Here is an 18,922-nt window from a genome sequence, read left to right on the forward strand (position 1 = left end):
CCACTCTTTATCTACGGTTCATAATAAGATATCAACAAAATAGAACTCTTCAACTTTTCAACTTTAAAATAACAAAACAGTGGTTTCAATTCTTTTAAATCCTTGAGCACTTAGCACAAGTCAACTGACATCCTGAATCRACAATTCTATTGACATCTTCCTTTCTAGATATGTGGAAAGATATGCTGATTTTCAAATCAAGTCCAACTGCCTTCCTTACTCAAATTCCTCTTAAACTAAGCCTGTAGCTACTATGAAAGAGTAAGCTACAAGTTAATGTAGATTTCCCCCTTCTCTACGATAATCCTTACTAAAATTCACACACACACCAACCCCCTCCCCCAAAACTTTCAGTGTTCTAACTGACCAAGACTGAAGTACTGTCTGCTCTAAAAAAAAAAAAAAAWWKYMMYTTTTTYYTTTTWMYTTTTTTTTACTCCAATTCACTTGGAATACTTCTGGATAGGAAGAAAAATGCAAAGAGAAATTTTACACTGAAAATATTGAACAAGAATTGCTGTGTATGAGCATGCATTTCAAGATGTCAAGCTGTATTACTCAAAGCCTGAATATTTTCATTCTGAAATATTCACATTTCTTAGAAATAGAATTTTTTTTTTTTTTTTTTAAAAAAAAAAAAGCTACTTAGTTTGATCAAGCTAGGAGTCAGTAAAAGTACCTTGCTGCATACCTTAATTTCTAAAACCCTAGAAAAAAATATCTCCAGGGGCAAATTTAGYAGTTACCTACTGCAACAGTTTCTCAACTACTTTGCTCAGGTTCCACAATTGGCAAGAGGAGCTAAGTAACCAGCTGTTCTTGCTGCCCTCCCCCTCCTCCATAGAAGGGTGGTATTCACATGTCTCAGTTCGGCAAGSCCAACCTACATGTAACTTCTTACAAAGTCTAGGAGGAAAAACAGTCTCTGGATCTCTGACTCTTTACCTTAGAACAGATTCAACAAAAACTCGTAATGCTTTTACATGAATCCATGCAATGAAAGCTTCACTGAAATTAACTTTCAGCCACCGAACCAGAGGCCCCTGTGAAAGGAAAGAAAAAGAAAGAAAATCTATAATTCAGAAGATGATACTTTGTTTTTCATTATCATGGTAAATAAATTATTTAAAGGCATAGTTGACTATGGACATAATGGCTCAAGGGTGTTTCAGTATGGAGTGAAAAGTTTTACCAGATTTCTCTTGTCTCAAGTTCGCTGTCCACTTGTTGTGGGCTTAATGTATTAAGAACCATTTTAATAATGTCTCATTATTTCTTCCAAATGCTTGCCTACTTTCAAACTTTATACATGATCAGCTGCAATTTCAGCATTTGGTTCACAGTTAGGAGCATGTGCGCTACAGGAAACTCAGTTACCCCCAAGCAGACTATCTGGGTTGCCAGCTGACTTTGCTATGTCATCCCTCCAGTGCTTTCTCAGAACCACAAGATCATGACATCATGATGCAGTGACAAGTCAGCTCAGAGTCCAACAGACCTATTGCATTGGCATAGTTAAAACTACCAAAAACACTTGGATTTCTCTCCAAATTCTATGTCCAGGTAATCCATAACTGCTACTGCAGCCCCTAACTGGTCAAGTGCAATTTAAACTAGACCATTATAAACAACCTCTGAAGTCACAGACCATGTTTGCACACACATCTTCAACAGAAGTGATCACATTTAGTGATTTAAATGAGCCAGAGTATAAACTTCACCTCAAAAAATACATCCATCTCAAGGAAAGGTTAAGGATGCATTAAATTGCTACATCTTCCTGTCAACTTCTGGTCTGAGTTGAGACTATTCTGTGCTCAGAAATCTCAGGTTTCCATAATGACTAGTTTATATAAAACTTACAAACTGTTTCTTCTTGTCAGTTGACAGTCTATTCATTTCTTCTTTATCAGCTTTCATCTCTTCTTCATTATACTGGAAGTCACGGACCATAAATCTGCATTTGGAAGTGAATAAAATCACAAGCGGTTATCTAGAGATCCTTCAAAGTGTAAGAGAGAGAACACACACATATGTGAACACACTCAGAATAAGCCTTACTTATATTCTCTGGCTTTATGCTTGAAGTCATCCACTGCCTTCCTGAACAAGGTGACATTACAAAGGTAACTATCTTGATCCTCAAAGAGAACACTAGATATTGGAAAAAACAGAAGTGTCAGAATGGATATGGTTCAAGTCACAACAGATCTGAAATACAATAGCTTAAGTTGTACATTATTGCTACTTAGACAGGAACATAAATGTAGATAATTATATGTGATTAATTCCCAAATTAAACACCCTGTAACAGAAAGCCTTGGGAACCACTCTTAATTATATCCTTAAAGAATGGCAGTTGACATTTCACATTCAACAGATAGCTCACCAAGTAGAAGCACTTCATACAACTCTAGATATTTTTGCAAGTTAAAATTATTTTACAAGAAAAGGATCTAAAGCTGTTTTAACTCTGAAACATTGAGACTATTTTATTAAAATAGAAAAGGAAATTAAAAGGGTAGTTTGGCAAGGAAAAGCATTACCTACGCTTTGAGAATCTACGTTTCCAGTTCTTCGCTCCCTAACAGCTTTCAAAAGATATATTCAACTTGGTTCAAGTCCTCTGAGTATTGGCATAAATCTTACAGAGGGGCAGCTACTGTTTGTTGTTACCCCTCATTGTGCATTAGCTTGAAGCTGAAGGCACCTGATCTAGGATGAATGCACTTGGCTGAATGCACCTGGTCTAGATTAACCTTCCTCTTCAATTCTTTTGCCCTTCCCACATAAACAATGAGTTTGACACCTTTTTCAACCTTGGAATTAGAGATCTTTTGAATGTTTCTCAAGTACAACATAGTAATGTTTGACTCAAAGCTGAAGTATTTTGTGAGGTTTTAGCCTAATCTTTAAGTCACTACAAGTAAAGAACAAGCCAATATGAGAGTGAGCATTTAACATCTTACTTGCTGGAACGTGGTACAACCATCTCTGCTAGCGTTTCATACTGCTTAACCCAGTCATTATAACTTAACCTAGAAAATAYACAGGTTATGGTTAGATTTTTAGTACTACAGTAAGAAACCTTATAGAGAAACCTAATCAAGCTTTTTGAAGAATTTTTAAGAATATCAGTCATCACATCTTCTAACACTCAGTTGTATGTTTTYRAAAATACTCAAGATTAGGATGATTGTCCCTGGTAGTCTCTTAACATTATTGCTAACTAAACTACAATGATAGCAAAAGCGAAAAAAAAAAAAACAAAAAAAAAACCTTTATCTTTAGTCCTCATGTAAGTTCACGTGTAGAATTTTTGAAATCAAAGAACTTTGAAACAAAATTAGTCATAATTAAATATAGGTCTCAGAGGACCAACTAACTGGACTTCACTGTCAAGGCTTATCAAAGTCCTTAAGTAACGRCACTCCTCTGCAGTATTAAAAGGAGTACTTTTTCCACCACTACAAATGGGTTCCTCCAAGTCCTGCACTTGCCTGAAAGATCATTGAGAATTTTGGAAGCCATGCCTTTCTTTAGCTCAAGGTGCAGGGGTTCCACCCTTTCAACATCAAAACCAAGTCACAGGTAGAACAAAAATAAGGATCAAGATATACTAAGCACTCTGCTAAAAGCATGGCAACAGTTTTGCCCTCTCCATAGTTTTACATGTCACAGARACTACTTCTTCAGGTAATAAACAGCCTGGAGGCAAACTTAAAAGTTAGAAACTAACCTTGCTCTCAATTCCAGACAGATAGTCTGGTGCTACAAAGACAGCAGAACTAGTTCTCCAGGATTCAGCCATTTTCTCACTCTACAGCAGTCTTACGGATATCTGTATCATCATTTTTCTTGGTAGAGCTTTATTTTTTTTCTTTTTTTCTTTTTAAGTTTTAAACAAGGAACATCCTGTTCCCAACAAACCTTTGACATGACGTAAGTGGTACTCCACTGGTAGGCACTTGGATTAAAAAAAAAAAAAAAAAAAAAAAAAAGCAGCGTTCTGGCAATCTGGAAGAGTGTGCTGCAAGGAGATTAAGAGTGCAATTTGCTTGCTAAACAGCAAAATCCACCATAGAGCTAACTAGGATAATTCAATCATTAAACACAGTACTGATTTTCACAAGGACCCCTTTTACAGCATGAAAAAGACTCACTAATATTAGCTATAAGAGATAAGTTTGACTTAAAGATCATTAGTGAGATCCATGAGCACTCATCATTCCTTACAGTAAGATCTTGTGAAAAAAAACAATATATGTGCACTGGCTCATTTGCCACTGCTTAGCATCAAAAAGTCAGTGTTAGTTTATTCAGGGAAACCTAAAAATTTTTGTCTTTTCTTACAGTAGCAKAGGGTTGTGTGGATCTATTATTTGATGCAGATTTATTATTTCATTCTGCTTTTAGGACAAGGTAATTAACTTACTTAGGTACAACCACTAATAATGTGACCAAATATTCTGAATCAAGTACAAAGTCCTCTTTCTTTACAATATCRGCAAGACTTCTGGTTAGCAAGCTTCCCCTGCAGAGAACCAGAGGCAGACAACAGTTTTAGTGTTTAATTAGTATAACCATTGAGAAAACGTAATTCATTAAGCATTAACGGTTATGTAGAGCAAACTGTGTCCTCATATGCATATTATATCTTACTGTTTAAAATCACTGAAAGTTTTTTCAGTGGCTCCACTGTTGCACGATACAGCAAAATATTTATTCCCATATTCCCAACACCAAGCAGACTTAAGAGGCCAAACTCTTAAAGAGAGTGATTTAACAACAAGAAGAACTAWTAGATCTCAGTAAACTCTAGTATATGAAGCCTCAGAGTTACAATCAAGCTCATACACAGCTACAGAACCTTGGTGAAAATTTTAAGAGTCACATTGCCTAATATTCACAAAAGATTAAAAACCTACACAGATTTAATGAGCTTTAGCTGACAAATTACAAGCAACTTATAGTCCACTCAAAATAGCTGTCCTTCATCTGATCTATAGTTCTCAATCATAGACAGCAGGCTTATACCATTAACTATAATGGTAAGATTGAGTCAAATTTAAAAAMCGTATTTCCACAGAGGAACTACTGTACTTTAATTACATTTCAGATCATATGTAATGCAAAGACAKCAAGCAGTTCTTGTTTAATTTATCATTACCTGCATGCAGACAAGAGCCATCTTTCTGCTGCTTAATTTTAGGGGACAGGGTACTTAAGTGCACTAATGTAGATATGCTTAAAGCACTAAGAGTATAAAGGGGGAAAAATTCCTTATTTAGAGAGATATCTACGTAGCAGTGTTACAATCCATATAAACAGCAAGTTTCTCTCAAAAGGTTCAGCAATTTGTACTATTTGTATATATTTTTATGTATTTTGCCACCACTTACCAATCACAAGTGAACCAAGCAAGTTAGCTGTAAATAAGTGTTGTTTTATGATAGCTGTGATAAACACCTCAAAAATATACTAAGCCTAGAGTTTGCACAAATTCACACATTTTTTCACTTTGAAAAGTGAGTAAAATTCATTATGCTGTATTAGCAAAAAACAGTACTTACGCATTCTTTCTTTCCAAATTCTGAAGGTTGCCTTTGAGATTATTGTATGCTGAGGCTCTTGCTTTCAGATCATTGTCAATCTGATTTACTCCCTTAAAGTTAAAAGAGAATAGTGTCTAAAGAACTGAAATAGTTTTTCGAAAGATTTCTTAATTTTAAAGCATAGATCTGGAGATGCTACAGCACTGAGCTGATCATTACTCCACTAGCTTGAAGCTACCACCCTCCAGCTCAGCTGACAGGAGGCGTTATCTGAAGTTTTTCTTCCCCCACTATGATACAAGGATACTTGTGAGCACTCAGTATCATTTGTTCCAGCTGTTACCTCATTTTTAACTATACTCTTCCCTCAGAGTTTCAGTGACAAGAAAGATGGTGAACAAATCAAGAACGAACCAAGAAACCCAAAGCATTATTACTTTGCATCAAGCACAACTTYGGAAGAAACTATTTTGCATTCTATTTGTCTACTGCATATTGTCTTGCACCCTTTGTTAAAATGAATGGTCTTGGGCACTCTGAAAGACAGAATATCAACTAAATGCATTGGCTGTCTGATTCCAAATGGCTGCTACTATTTACAGTTCTAGGTATTATCAGATTTATTTTATGTCARTTTTTCTAAACATCAGAGCTATTTCACTTTTGTATGTTTTCAAATAAAAATGCAATAAATTGCATCACCAAACACCTTCAAAGTTGTCTTTTACACTGCTGTTTTTCAYCTGCAGTGGCTTACAATTATAAAATAAAATCTGTTTTATAGGAACTTTCGTTTCTTAAAATCTTATATAGATATTCTGGAATGCCTGAAGTCACATAAGGCCATCTCCAGGGTAGTCAGATAAAGAGCATTTCAGACTTAAATCCAATTTCCTTCAGACTATAAATGTATTTGTCTATTAAAGTATAGACTGTATTCTACTTCTAACATCACTGGTAACYTTCAATCATCTTTGAAACTTTGATATCAAAGTTCCAGCTATTTTACTGTTTATACTCAAGACTCAAATTCTGCTTGCTGTTCCTGCTCAAGTAAGCCTTCCTTCTCAAATATATCCTCCAAGATTAATCGGGCATGATTACAAAAAATAGTTTATTCCCAGTTAGATAGCTTGGTAGCAACTTAAAGAACAAAATGAAACCCAAGCAAGCTATTAATCCCATCATACTTCTATCAGCTTGTACCCTATACACTGCACAAGGAAATACTTCACAATCAGTATACTCAGATGGCTAACTGGAAGAACTCGCTACGACATTATCATGGCAWCATAACACTCTCCTGCCTCCTCACTACAGGATCTGTACATGYATTTAAAAAAAAAGACCCATACACTTCCCAGTGGCAAGTATCTGGGCACCTAGTTGATAGACTTCCTCTTTCTCTGGGCCTAGGCTGTTGACAAAACATCTTTTGTTTTGATGCAACACTTCAGTGTACTGCAAACACCACTTCAGTGGAGTATAACCACCTTGAGGAACAAGATATAATTTTATTTCCACGAAATAAATCTCTCTCAAAAGCTATGTTGCTCAGTTATACAGTGACTATGTTTATGGTAACACACACSATCACTTGTCTCAACCAGGAAGGACTTATGTAAGCCATACAACCAAATATGCAGAAAAAYGGTCAAGAGGATAGTTCACCCTGCAACTCCTACAGACTTGTTTCTCAGCATTTTAGTATATAAACTAAAGACTTACTGAGGTACCTAAATTAAATGGGATATATGTAAGCCAATTTTTTAAATTAAAATTCAGGTTCTGAAGCATAACTTCATTGTAAGCAGATGCTCTACCTAGCAAACTYTAAGACTGAATAACATGTACTGAAACCTTGATGAAGTTTTAATAAATAAAAGTGTAAATGCCTCTATATTCTTTGTTCCTTTCTTAAACTTATATTGCCATGAAAATAAGTTCTATACTATGAAAACAGGTATATTGCAATAATAAGAGAAGAAAAAGGCAAATATTTTCTTTATTCACTAACTTTCACTCATATTTAAAGGTCAAACTTAAGAAATTAAAGAATCACTTCCCTGATAAGACTTGGGGAAATCACATTACCCTGTCTTCTCRGGCTCTCTCTCTTTTCCCACAATTCCTCTTACTCTCAAGTTAAAACTGTATTCCTGTATCTGCCAAGCAGCTGTTATAAACAGTGGAATGCTTCACTTTTATAGTTTCTTCATGTACTTCATTGTTATATTATTTTATATCTACAGGATATTTTTGATGCAAATCTTAGTAGAATTGCAAATCAGCTATTATTCCTCCAGCAGAACTCCATATGGCAGAGATTTTCCAGAAAATTACTAAGTATAATTTCCAAGAGTAAATTCAAGATATGGTGATATCCCCAATGAATATATAAAAATGAATTACATTACAGTTACATTCTCAGTCAGCTATATAATATATATTAGGATTTTGTAGTTTCTGCACAAATTTTAAACTAATAGTTTTAGGACAGAAACCAACAGCTGGAGAATCTACAACAGTGCAAAGCATTTAGCCTGCCAACATTAAACGCTTTCCCCCATGATTATAGCTTCTTCCACATGTCCCTCACCAAGGCAGGCTCAGAGTACCTATAGATACTAAGTTATCTATTTATTAATGCAAATCATTCCAAAGCACAAGTTGGAAGTTTACCAAAAACAGACAAAGGAAAAACTGAAAGACTTCRAGACATTAAAGCAAGGGTAGTTTACAGAGAACTATTTCATCATTTCAATGCAGTTCAGTCAGTACTCAAGATCCTACATGTCCTCACAGCAGGTACAAGCCAAATGAAATCCACAAGTTGTAAAAACTTGATAAAGTTTTTCTCTCACTTTACCAAACGGAAGGGGAACCCACAACAGAGATGACCTTGCCTTATTCCTTGCATTAAAGTCTTATTTTTCTCTTCACAGCCAACTGCTATAGCTTTCTAAAGACAAATAAATCCCCTGATTTCACTGCCAATAGCTCAAGACTTTTTAAAGCACCAGACAAATGGGAATACAATACAGCAAAATTGAGATGCAAAGGACATACTAGATTAAATTAACRAACAGCTAGCAAGTATAAGAAACAAAAACCAGCAAAGACAGCACAATGGCCTTCAGGGAGAAGTCTTCAAATCCCATCTTTAACCCAAATCATATGTTTGGGTATCAGCACATATAAACTGCCAGCAGGTTCACTACTGYTATAATCAGACAAAGATAAGAAAAAATAGACAAAAAGCCCTGAGTACCAGGTTYTGTGCGTAAATACCAAGTTCAAGAAAAAAAGTTTTATAAAAACAAATGATCTTACCTTTGCAATAATTTCTGATATATTCTTCAAAGATTGTTTGATTGGATATTTGGCCATATCCCACTGGAATCTTGTTATATAGGTGACCAAGTCAACTGAAACGATAAAGAGAGACTTTGTTAAGATAGACTGATGTATTACATTCCATTTGGGATTAGCGTAACAGGAGAGTTCTGCAATAGAAAGTTTGTGGACCTTCACATATATGGACCCTACTGATTGAGGATTTTGAAAATAAACCATCAAATTAGAAGTTATCTGTGATCTTGGTTTCTGCACCTTTATAGGCCCTAAATTAGATTTACTACCAAGCCAATGACAGCTGGAGAAGCATTGAGAAGGCCAAGCATTATTCTGTCTGCTTTATATGAAGAAAAAGAAAAGGCTGGAGAAGTGAGAGTTATGAAGGAAAAAAAGCAAAGATTATTTGGCTCTCCTGAAGCAGCAGTTTCATAAAACTATCTACAAGAGAGACCAAGAAGAATTGTCTTAATTGGGACCTCAGCACTTGTCTCATGTTAATTCACTTATATAAGCCTATCTTACCTCAATATAAGCTGTATGAAGTTTTATGAAGCTGCTATTGGAAACAATACATTGATTTAGATATCAATGACATTCTTTAGTATGAGCAGCTGCATCCATGAGACAGCTAGTGTTATAAAAATGTTCTATGACAATCTGGGAACAACTGAATATTCCAGTATAGTTTACCTAACTGATACCTGCTCAGATGATAGACTAACACACAGAAACGTTTACAGTTATTACTAAATGTTTTGTGTTTCACCAGAGACCAGTGGCAGCAAAATATAGCCCTAAAGGACCAAATAGCTTCTCTTATAAGTGAATATTTAACATGCAGATTTGTAATTTTCTGCAATGCTAGATGCTATCATTTCTTTCAGGGCAAATGATTCACAGGAAAAAGTATTTCCATGGTTGAACTAGACTTTCAAAACATTGTACAGAGAAGCAGCATTAAGTATGTTTCAGGAACATTGCTTTCCCTCCTGCCACTTTTACAGGGTATATATTACAACTAACACTTTACCTCCATTAGCCAGAAGATTTTCCTGAACTTTATCTTTACTGTCTTCTAGAACATCAGCCATATACTGGGCCACCTTCTTGACAACACTGAAAAACAAAAGACACAACTACGTAAAAAATGACTGAAAATACACTGACATTGGAGAAATACCACTGATGAAACTGATTTGAGATTGCCTTGGAAAAAAATTAAGAGATTGGTCAAAAGAAGAAAAAAATCAATTTCCCCAAAACTCCAAGAATTTTATCTTTCTCTACAGTTTTACTGCTAATCAGTTCTGAGTAAGGTGAGGCTATTTCCCTCACCTCTAAGCAATAAGGGTTGACTTCCGGGGGTAAAATCCACTATAGCAAAAATTTTGAATTCAGTCAGCATTTCAAAATCCTAACCCCATCCTCTAAATGGATAGAGAGGTAGAGAATATCAATAAATCAAACCTAAACACAAAGCAACTATGATAGTGAAATGCCAAAGATGACTGAATACTCATGAACAAATCCTTGTTCTCRTAAACCCTCCTGAGATATGACAAGACCTGCCTTCCTCTCTAAAAACGAAATGTTTAATATTATTCACATTTGCCAAGCAAAACAGTTTCTGATCTATTTTAAAGAAGCTTAATACTTCTCTCCTTAAAACAGAAGATGGCTCCACAAGTTCTGACTACATCAAGTTTTGTTGCATTTGCTCAAAATCACTTTCAAAGGACCATCAGTTTTCTTAAAATGAACAGCTTTTGCATTTTAATTTTTAATGCCATGTATYATCATCTTCAGGCTAGAAACCAATGTGGTTACCTTCTCAAAGTCTGTAAATATTACTCTGATTTGATAAAAGCATATCTTTTACTCCATTTCATCATCACTTCCAGCAACTGTTAGGCTCAATTCTTAATTGTTCTCCAGTATCTGGCAGCATACAGCATTACTATATGGAGAACCATCATTCATCAATTCATAGTGTCCCATTACATCATAAGCTGTTTAGATTTTCCTTTTTGCATAGAGATGCTAGTAAAAAACAGCAGTTTAGCTTGCTGAAATCTTAGCTTGCTGATTTGAACATAAAACACTTATTTACTCTTAGGGTTGCTGAACACTGGAGCAGGTTGCCCAGGGAGGCTGTGGAGTCTCCAGCCTTGGAGACACTCAAAATTCAATTGGAAATGGTCCTTGGCAACCTGCCAAGGAGGGGCAGAACCAGATGATCTCTAAAGGTCCTTTCCAAGCCCAGCTATTCTGTGATTCTGCGACTACCCTCACAGGATTATCAAGCCAAAAAGTTGAAAATACTCCATGTATCATTAYGACTTGGCAAACTATCACATCATTGTTCTGGTATTTTGCATGCTAGTACAAACAAACTGTTACCCTTCCACAAAYGCATCCAGTTTAGCCAGCTCATCTGAAAGACCAACTAAAACATCCAGTGTGCCAACCTAGAAGGAAAGATCAAAMTGTATTAGCAATTTTATATGCAAACCTAGAAAGATAAAAACAAATGACAATAAAAGCAAAGTCCCCTGAACAGGTAGTTTTGCATAACCGCATAAATGCTAAGATTTCAGACTTGTCAATTTAAGAAWGTCATACAATGCTTAATCTGCTCAAGACACCCTTAAAGTCCCACTATGTTAGATCTAGCTCGTTCTAGCTAGGTGCACAGTTTGTTCTGCATTCCAGCTACCCAAAACACGTTAAAACTTTAACATTTTGAATTGGCTGCATTTTCCACAAGTCATTTATTTCAAGATTTGATTTACTGCTTTACATCATATCCGAGATTCCTGCAATCAAATATCTCAGTGCCAGAGGTAAGAAGAACGTGGAAAGTTTAGAAGATGCAGGAGTCCTGCAGCAGTCAGACCAACAGAGTCTGAAACTTTTTGCATCCAGAGTAATTAAATAAGACTATAGTATCTTTGGTTTGTTTAAAGTCTTTACTTTTCCTTACACTCTCTTCCAGAAAACACTTTCTTTCCTTACTTGCAATATGCATACCTTTCCTGAAAAAAAGAGATGACTGCAAACTCAGTAATTCAAGCATAAAACTTAGAGCAAAGTAGTTAAATATTTTGAGGTCTACTTGTTTCATACAGAAGTCTCAATGGATCTTAAGACATCAAAAGACCACAAAACAGTATAGCTGCTTGAAATTAAACAAATGAAAAGTGTTTTTGTTTTAAATAGGACATASATTATGAGAGTTTCTTTGGTACTCTCTTCAAGCCTGACACATTTGTTCCTTTTGCTCAAGGAATATTTCTACATTTACTCTGGATATCTCCAAAAAGACTACTGGTCTTAAGTCTAAAATTTTATATACTGGTTTATGTACAGTAATATTTCAGCAAAAACATAAATGAATCTTTTCTGTAACCAACATATAATAATCATCATCTGCATGATTCCTGCTCTCTCCAGCCCTGAAGCAAAAAGGAGYACAAGACAAGCTTTCCTGTTCTAATCCCAGCAATTGGGCTAAYCACTGGTTCCTATGAAGTCCAGAGCTCCCAACAGAACAATTTATGAGATTTTTGTCCCAGATGAAGTGAAGTATTAGAATATCCGGTACTGGTTAAGTCACAATTGTCACAACCAAGCCTCCTTCCAAGACCCACCATCTGACCTACATGCAGAATAAGAAAACTAATGTTCTGACTTGTCACTTATAAGACACAGAACAAACAAGTTATTAAGCCTGTGACACTTCTATACCCAAGCAGTAAGGCTGCTGTTCACTGGAGAGTAAATTACTGTTTCAACAAGTTTTAACTGAACAGTTTTACTAGGTACAARGAAGTCAGACTACATACCATAGTGTAAATATACAAGTATGTTCAGCTTCTTCCTGCTTTAGGAAGAGTTCTAGTTCATGGGAAATAGAGTAGAAGCAGAAACAATTGATCATAACCCTAGTGGGCCACATGAATTTTCAGCAATAACTCTAAATACTGTAGTGATCCTCTAGTTGGAAAGTCATCTTGACTCAGGTCCAAGGATCTCATGAGAAGAGACAGACATTTGCTGTACTACTTCTCATCTCCCCTAATACATTTCTTGAAATAATTCAGGACTGTCTAAAAAGGAATGTAAATTATTGCAGTTGGAAGGTCCTCTAAAAAGCATGCTGCAGAATTGTATGCTCAGGACCCACTCATCACAGAGACAGAAATGWGGCATCACACCTGCTGAACCTGTCCACAGACAAATACAGGTTGCATTTTTCCTTCAGTTTGATAAGTTTTCACTTCTAAAAAGTTAAACCATCTGAATACTCAGGTGACAAGTCTTCATTTGCATGAAACTCATTTTTGCTCCAGCTAATTGCTTAGTCAAGACTACTTCCATAGAAAAAGCTGCTGTRGTAGCTGGAAGAACACACCTTGCTGAACCTTCAGAACTTAGAGTAAAGAATCTTTAACTTAGAATTTCAGAAAAAAAGATAACTTGTCTAAATTAAGTTTTTTAGATCCACACATACTCATATCAGTCGTTTTTCCTAAAAAGTCTGCAAATATTCATCATCTACAGTTTTAGTCTGAAGAAACAAACATGATGCAAAACAAACATTTATCTTTAGACATGACACAGGCCTTATGTACCTTTAAGTCTGGAATATTGAACTTTGAATTAGTAGAAAGATTGTTATTTTTTGTGGTCGCTGCATGCAGTTTCTCCCATGTCTGTTGACATGTTTTTTCCCCAGGAGCAGAAATCAGCCAAAACTCAGTCATTTTTGTGTCTTTATCTTGATGCTTTCTATTTCTGAAGATAGAGGCAAGATGCTGTGAAAAGAAAGGGGGGGGGAAGAGAGAGTATTTGCTGTTAGTTGAGGATTCAAAGCTTTGCCTTAAGAAAAATATTCTCTTCCATGCTAGTAAAGTTCAGTTCTAGCTACCATAAAAGATTCTAAGAGTATCACGATCCAAATTTGTATTTTCCTATCTTCCAAATCATATTTGCACAGTTGCATTGTCTTCTTAAGCTCTCCATCTCACAAGCTAAAGCAGGTTGAGTCTCCAGAATTAACATCTTTCAACCAGAATTCCACAAAAATAAGCAAACAATCCAATTGAAAATAAATACAACAACATAGGATCYAGTTATATTTTCACAGCTGTATATAGTTTCCAGCATCAATATAACAGACAACTTTTTCTGAATACGTAAGAGAAAAAACAGGTTTCAACTCTGATGTTATAGCTTTTCTGATCACTTTCAGATTAGGACCGTATTTTAAAATGATTACATGTCAAAAAAGTATTTAAATGATAAAAAGTTATAGTTTTTCTTTCAATCAAAGAGGGTTCTCCTGGCAGCTAAAAACAAAGCAAAAGGATGTTTTCTAGTCATTGCATCTCTATTGTCATCACAGACCTTTATAACATTATACATACTTACATTACTCAAGAAAATATCTGTATATATAGTAAAGTCTGTTGAGATACTTCACAAGTGAGCTGAAGAAGGTAAAAAGGTATATACATTCTTCTGTTACTAATAAATAGAACAACTGAGTTAAGAATTACTGGATTTTGGATTTTTTTTGAATCAGGAAATGAATAGAAAAATCAAAGCATACCTTCAGAGAATCAAATGTCTTCTACAGCATGTTTTGGAAGAGTCAAGACTAACTTACATTTTATAATGAGAGCCCAGACCACAGCACTCAACTTTTTCTGAGAATTAAATACTATATTTGTAAGAACTAAGACCCAGTAGCAAACAAAACAACACACGTGGGTCCTTCATTTATATAAYAGTTCTAGAGTCAATAAATCATCAAGGGTCTCAAAGCGACAGAAATGAACTAAGTCTTGTTGACAGACACTTTTGTTCACTATGCAGAAAACCTAAAGCTGAGGAAAGTTTACCATCCCAACTAAATTAATAGTGTGAAGTACATCCTTTTACCAACACAACAGCCATCCTCCTTCATGACATCCAATTATCAAGGGTTTTGATCCTACACACTCAAGTGACATCTGACCTATCAGGACCATGTGATCCAACAAGAGTGCTACAATTCTAAATATATACAATGACAAAGCTGAACAGCATTATTTGAAAAAATAAAATCATAGTATGTACAACACTAGACACGTTCCCCATTCTGTAGGTACGCATGACTCAGCTCAGCCTGTGTTCTCTCCTGGGTCAGACTAGTGCACCTGCACTGCTGATTCACTCCAYTAGCAGAAAGATAGGGAACTTAGCTACCTGTACTCTCCTCACCAACACTACTTGTCCTTCTCACCTAATAAGTTGCCAAAGTGGGGCAGAAGGAGAAGGAATTGGGAGTTCTTTGCTTCTGGAAACAGTAGCACCCCTTTTGTGCTGGGGCCTCAGCTGTTGGGGTGAAGTGTCCCACAGCAAAATCAGAGAGAGAGGGTGAAACCCATGCTAAGAGCCCTCAGACACCACTGACCTCCCACACACAAGTCTACAGTGTAACAATGTCTGGTGGTTCTGTATTGATGGTTTTTGTCTTGGTAGTTATTAGGAAAAATTAATGTTGAACTGGTTGCCACTGATATAACATGAGYTATGTTATGAGGCTTATTTGTATAAGGAAACACTAACCGAATTAGCTCATACAATGGGCCTCCAGAGGAGGCCTACTGCACAGCAACACTTTGAAACAGGACAAAACTTCATCTTCTCCTGATGACTTAGGTGCATTATCCTCCTTAACATGWGTGCCTAACTCAGTGAATCCATTGCACCCTGCATTTTTCTGTGCTTCATTGAACTCCGGCACTATAAAAGACATAGCCAAGTTTACAGTAAACTTACCCACGCAAGGAGATACCACTGCCGTTTATGAACGTTCTTGAAACATTTAAGCTTTAACTTGCTTTTATTTGGATTTTACTAGGACTTGAAGCAGCTTTGGAATGGCTGTTGGAAAAATAAGAGGAACTAGTTCTGGCAGCAGCAGCGAGCAAACACTCAAGTAAAAAACAGAACTGCCATTACAGAAATCCAAGGCTCTTATTCAGTAAAAGAGATGGATGCTGCATTTTCATGTTTTCCACTAAAACATAAATAGCCCTTAAAGAAAACAAAGTGTTCCATAGATGAGATCAATGAAGGAAACAGTTAYATTTTCACAATGACACGGTCATTCTCTGCATTGCAGGTTGGGAAAAAACAGTTTACTGTTAAAACTCTAAATACTTTTTCTTAAAAAAAGATCTTTAATGGACCCATGGCAGAGAAAAATTGCTTTTAACAAGTCTTCCAATCTTTAAGTTAGTTTTCAAAGACTTGCTCTGTACATTTCATATTAAGACTACAAGTCTACTGTAAATAAAACTGAAGGCACAAACATCTGGCAGATAGACCTGCAGTAAAATCTTTCTTTCTGCTTAAACAAAGTGCAGTACTTCTTCATTCATTAGTATTAAAGGCAAAAATAGATTGTTCACTTGAATAAACAAGATCTTTTTTTCTACTACTGAAAGTGAATAGAAAAAGATACAACAGTTGTAGCTTCCAAGAATCATTAATCTATTAGGTTTCTCTCCCTTTCTTCCCCATCGCCCCAATCCCCTTTTTGTCCATGTGGTTGGTTTTCCTCAAAAACTGTTCCAGCTGGTGGAAACAAGATGATTCACTGTTTCAGGCACCTACTGAATGGAAGATTATATGAAATGAGCAGRGGAGAAGAATGCTGATACACAAAAGATTGACATCTATCTCATCTAGACATTGCCCCAGTCAGTTATGCTAACTAGTTTCAGTATAAAGGCTATGTTCTTGTTTGTTTGTGTTTAAAGTTTCCAGACAGATTTTCAAATACATACAATGAGAAAAGGCTTGGTAGAAGAGTTTTACAAGCTTGCTTGTATGCTTATTTTATGATAAAGGGAGTGGGGTTTGGGATCAGGAACAGAGGAAATAGAGAACAAGAAGTGGGGAAAGGAGAAGTGTCACAGAACAGTAAGAAAAACAGAAACAGTGTTAGCCAGCCAAAAAAAAAAAAAAAAAAAAAAAAAAAAAAAAAGAGGCCAAAAAAAAAAAAAAAACAAAAAAAAAAAAAAAAAAAAAAAAAAAAAAAAAAAAAAAAAAAAAAAAAGGAAAGAAAGTGGCCCATTATAAAATGAAAGCCATGAAGATTCAAGGACAATCCTCCTATAGAAGGACCATAGAACAAAGCAGGAAATACCAAGGATTCACATTTTCTAAGTATGTTGACAGGTATTTAACAGTAAACTATTATTGTGTTTCTTTGAACTGCAAATAATGGAATACAGTCTTCCTTGCACTGTGGTGAACTTGTTCTCTCTTTAGACCAAGAAGTATTTGTAAATTGGCAAGTCTTGGCATCTCAGTAGTCTACAAAACCTACAACTGGTCTCATTTTGGCCTTAACGGGGGAATATCAGCTACAAGGATACTATGAGTCACACCTTGCCCTGAAAAGGCTCACCTACATTCTCACTTTGCAGTATTTTAGAACTACATCTACAGCAAGTGTTATCATATGACCATCCAAAAACTCCAGTCCGAGTCAGACAGRAATCTCATTGTACTACACACTGTTTGTATAAGGATATAGCCCTAACCTAAGACCCTGCAGTCTGAGGCATTCTATTTTGAAAACTAAGTTATAGGGAGAAGGGGAAAAAAAAAAGAGAGAGAGAAGAAGAGTTGCGCTATCTTCTGAGTTTCTTAAGCAYGCTAGCAGAAGCGAGTTTAGTTTAAGCTAGGAGATAACATGACTAAAAGCTAAAGAAAACCCCCTAAGGTGCAGCTCAAGTTCTTAAGTACATGGCAAACAGTCTGATGATTAAAGCTCTTATTTATCTGCTTTGCTTATGTTTGCAACTGACAACATTAATTGCAGCAGAGTACCTATAACAGAAGTTAGGCAAATTCTGGGGGGCTATAAGCTATCATCTAACCTTCCTCACTTTCAAAGAGCATTAACTGCAGYATTCCAAAAAAATTCTCTCAGATTTCCTTCCTTTTCCGTGGTGTTGCTGTCCTAAATGTAAAGACCCTTCTGCTCCCCTCCCCCCCCCAGAAAAAATCTGAAAGTATAAAATGAAGAATAAGCATACGAACAGACAAGTGAACTTCTGTTTACTCTTACAACCCAACAACAATTTTTGGGGAGGAGGGAAAGTATTATTGAATAGAATTTGTTATAGCATAGTTTCAGCTAATTATTAACAGGCTTTCAGCTATTTTTGTTACCCCAATTACTTCTGTTGTACACTCATTAAAAAAGCAGAAATATCCATAAATGGATACCCACATTAACAAATGGAGTTGTCTACAAATACATCAATTTAAAAACATCCTAAACATAGCACAAACGCAGTTTAACCAAGCCAAATCTTGCAAAGTAATTTTCTCCTAAACGTCCATTCAATACCATACCACGTGATCATATTAAATGAGCAGAAACTATGGTCCTAGTTCTGTTGAATATAGATAGAATCACCCATCTATGACTTYAGGAGTGAAACTGCTTCTGAAACATCATTGTAATTATTTTCTGGCAAACTTTAGCAAAATGTGTTTGCTATACAGGTAGAAAAAAAACCTAAAGCTAAGAAAAAAAGTTCATACAAAATAAAAATCTCTCAACAAACAAGCATATCTGCAATGTAATATTGAGATATAACAGAACCTCTCATATGCTGTTAAAGTGAGACRTAAGTTTAAGTAATGCAGATATATTACCAAAATGTTCTGCCAGAGAGTGAGCACAATTTGTTTATAAAATATGCTCAAAATATTTCATCTCTTGATGCATTTCCCTACRATTCCTATTTTTAATCCCTAATATCTGAAATAAGTTTGATATACTRTTAAAAATAATTTTGCATTACTCTCTATAATTGCTACCACTTAAGTTTTTGTAGCATTAGGAAAATTGATAAGACAAACATTGATTTTCAAAGAAAAAGCTTTCACATAATACACCACATTGAAGCAACCAAATCTCTAAACTGATGCTTCAA

General features: G+C 35.6%; 1 protein-coding gene across 1 annotated transcript in view; it reads right to left on the reverse strand.

Moving 5' to 3' along the window:
• Positions 1-13,729, reverse strand: part of ATP6V1C1 (ATPase H+ transporting V1 subunit C1) — a 15,765-nt gene extending 2,036 nt beyond the window's left edge. The window contains exons 1-10 of the mRNA XM_085316318.1: positions 13,547-13,729; positions 11,313-11,380; positions 9,943-10,028; positions 8,889-8,983; positions 5,574-5,665; positions 4,436-4,534; positions 2,970-3,038; positions 2,062-2,154; positions 1,864-1,957; positions 946-1,043 (exon numbers count right to left, since the gene is read on the reverse strand). Coding sequence (XP_085172444.1) covers positions 946-1,043; positions 1,864-1,957; positions 2,062-2,154; positions 2,970-3,038; positions 4,436-4,534; positions 5,574-5,665; positions 8,889-8,983; positions 9,943-10,028; positions 11,313-11,380; positions 13,547-13,678 — 926 coding nt within the window. The 5' untranslated portion in view covers positions 13,679-13,729. The remainder of the gene's footprint in view (positions 1-945; positions 1,044-1,863; positions 1,958-2,061; positions 2,155-2,969; positions 3,039-4,435; positions 4,535-5,573; positions 5,666-8,888; positions 8,984-9,942; positions 10,029-11,312; positions 11,381-13,546) is intronic.
• Positions 13,730-18,922: the final 5,193 nt, after the last annotated feature.

The sequence above is a fragment of the Rhea americana genome, unplaced genomic scaffold, assembly GCF_003343005.1.
Source record: "Rhea americana isolate MKP2758 unplaced genomic scaffold, rheAme1 scaffold_46, whole genome shotgun sequence".
NCBI lineage: Eukaryota > Metazoa > Chordata > Aves > Rheiformes > Rheidae > Rhea > Rhea americana.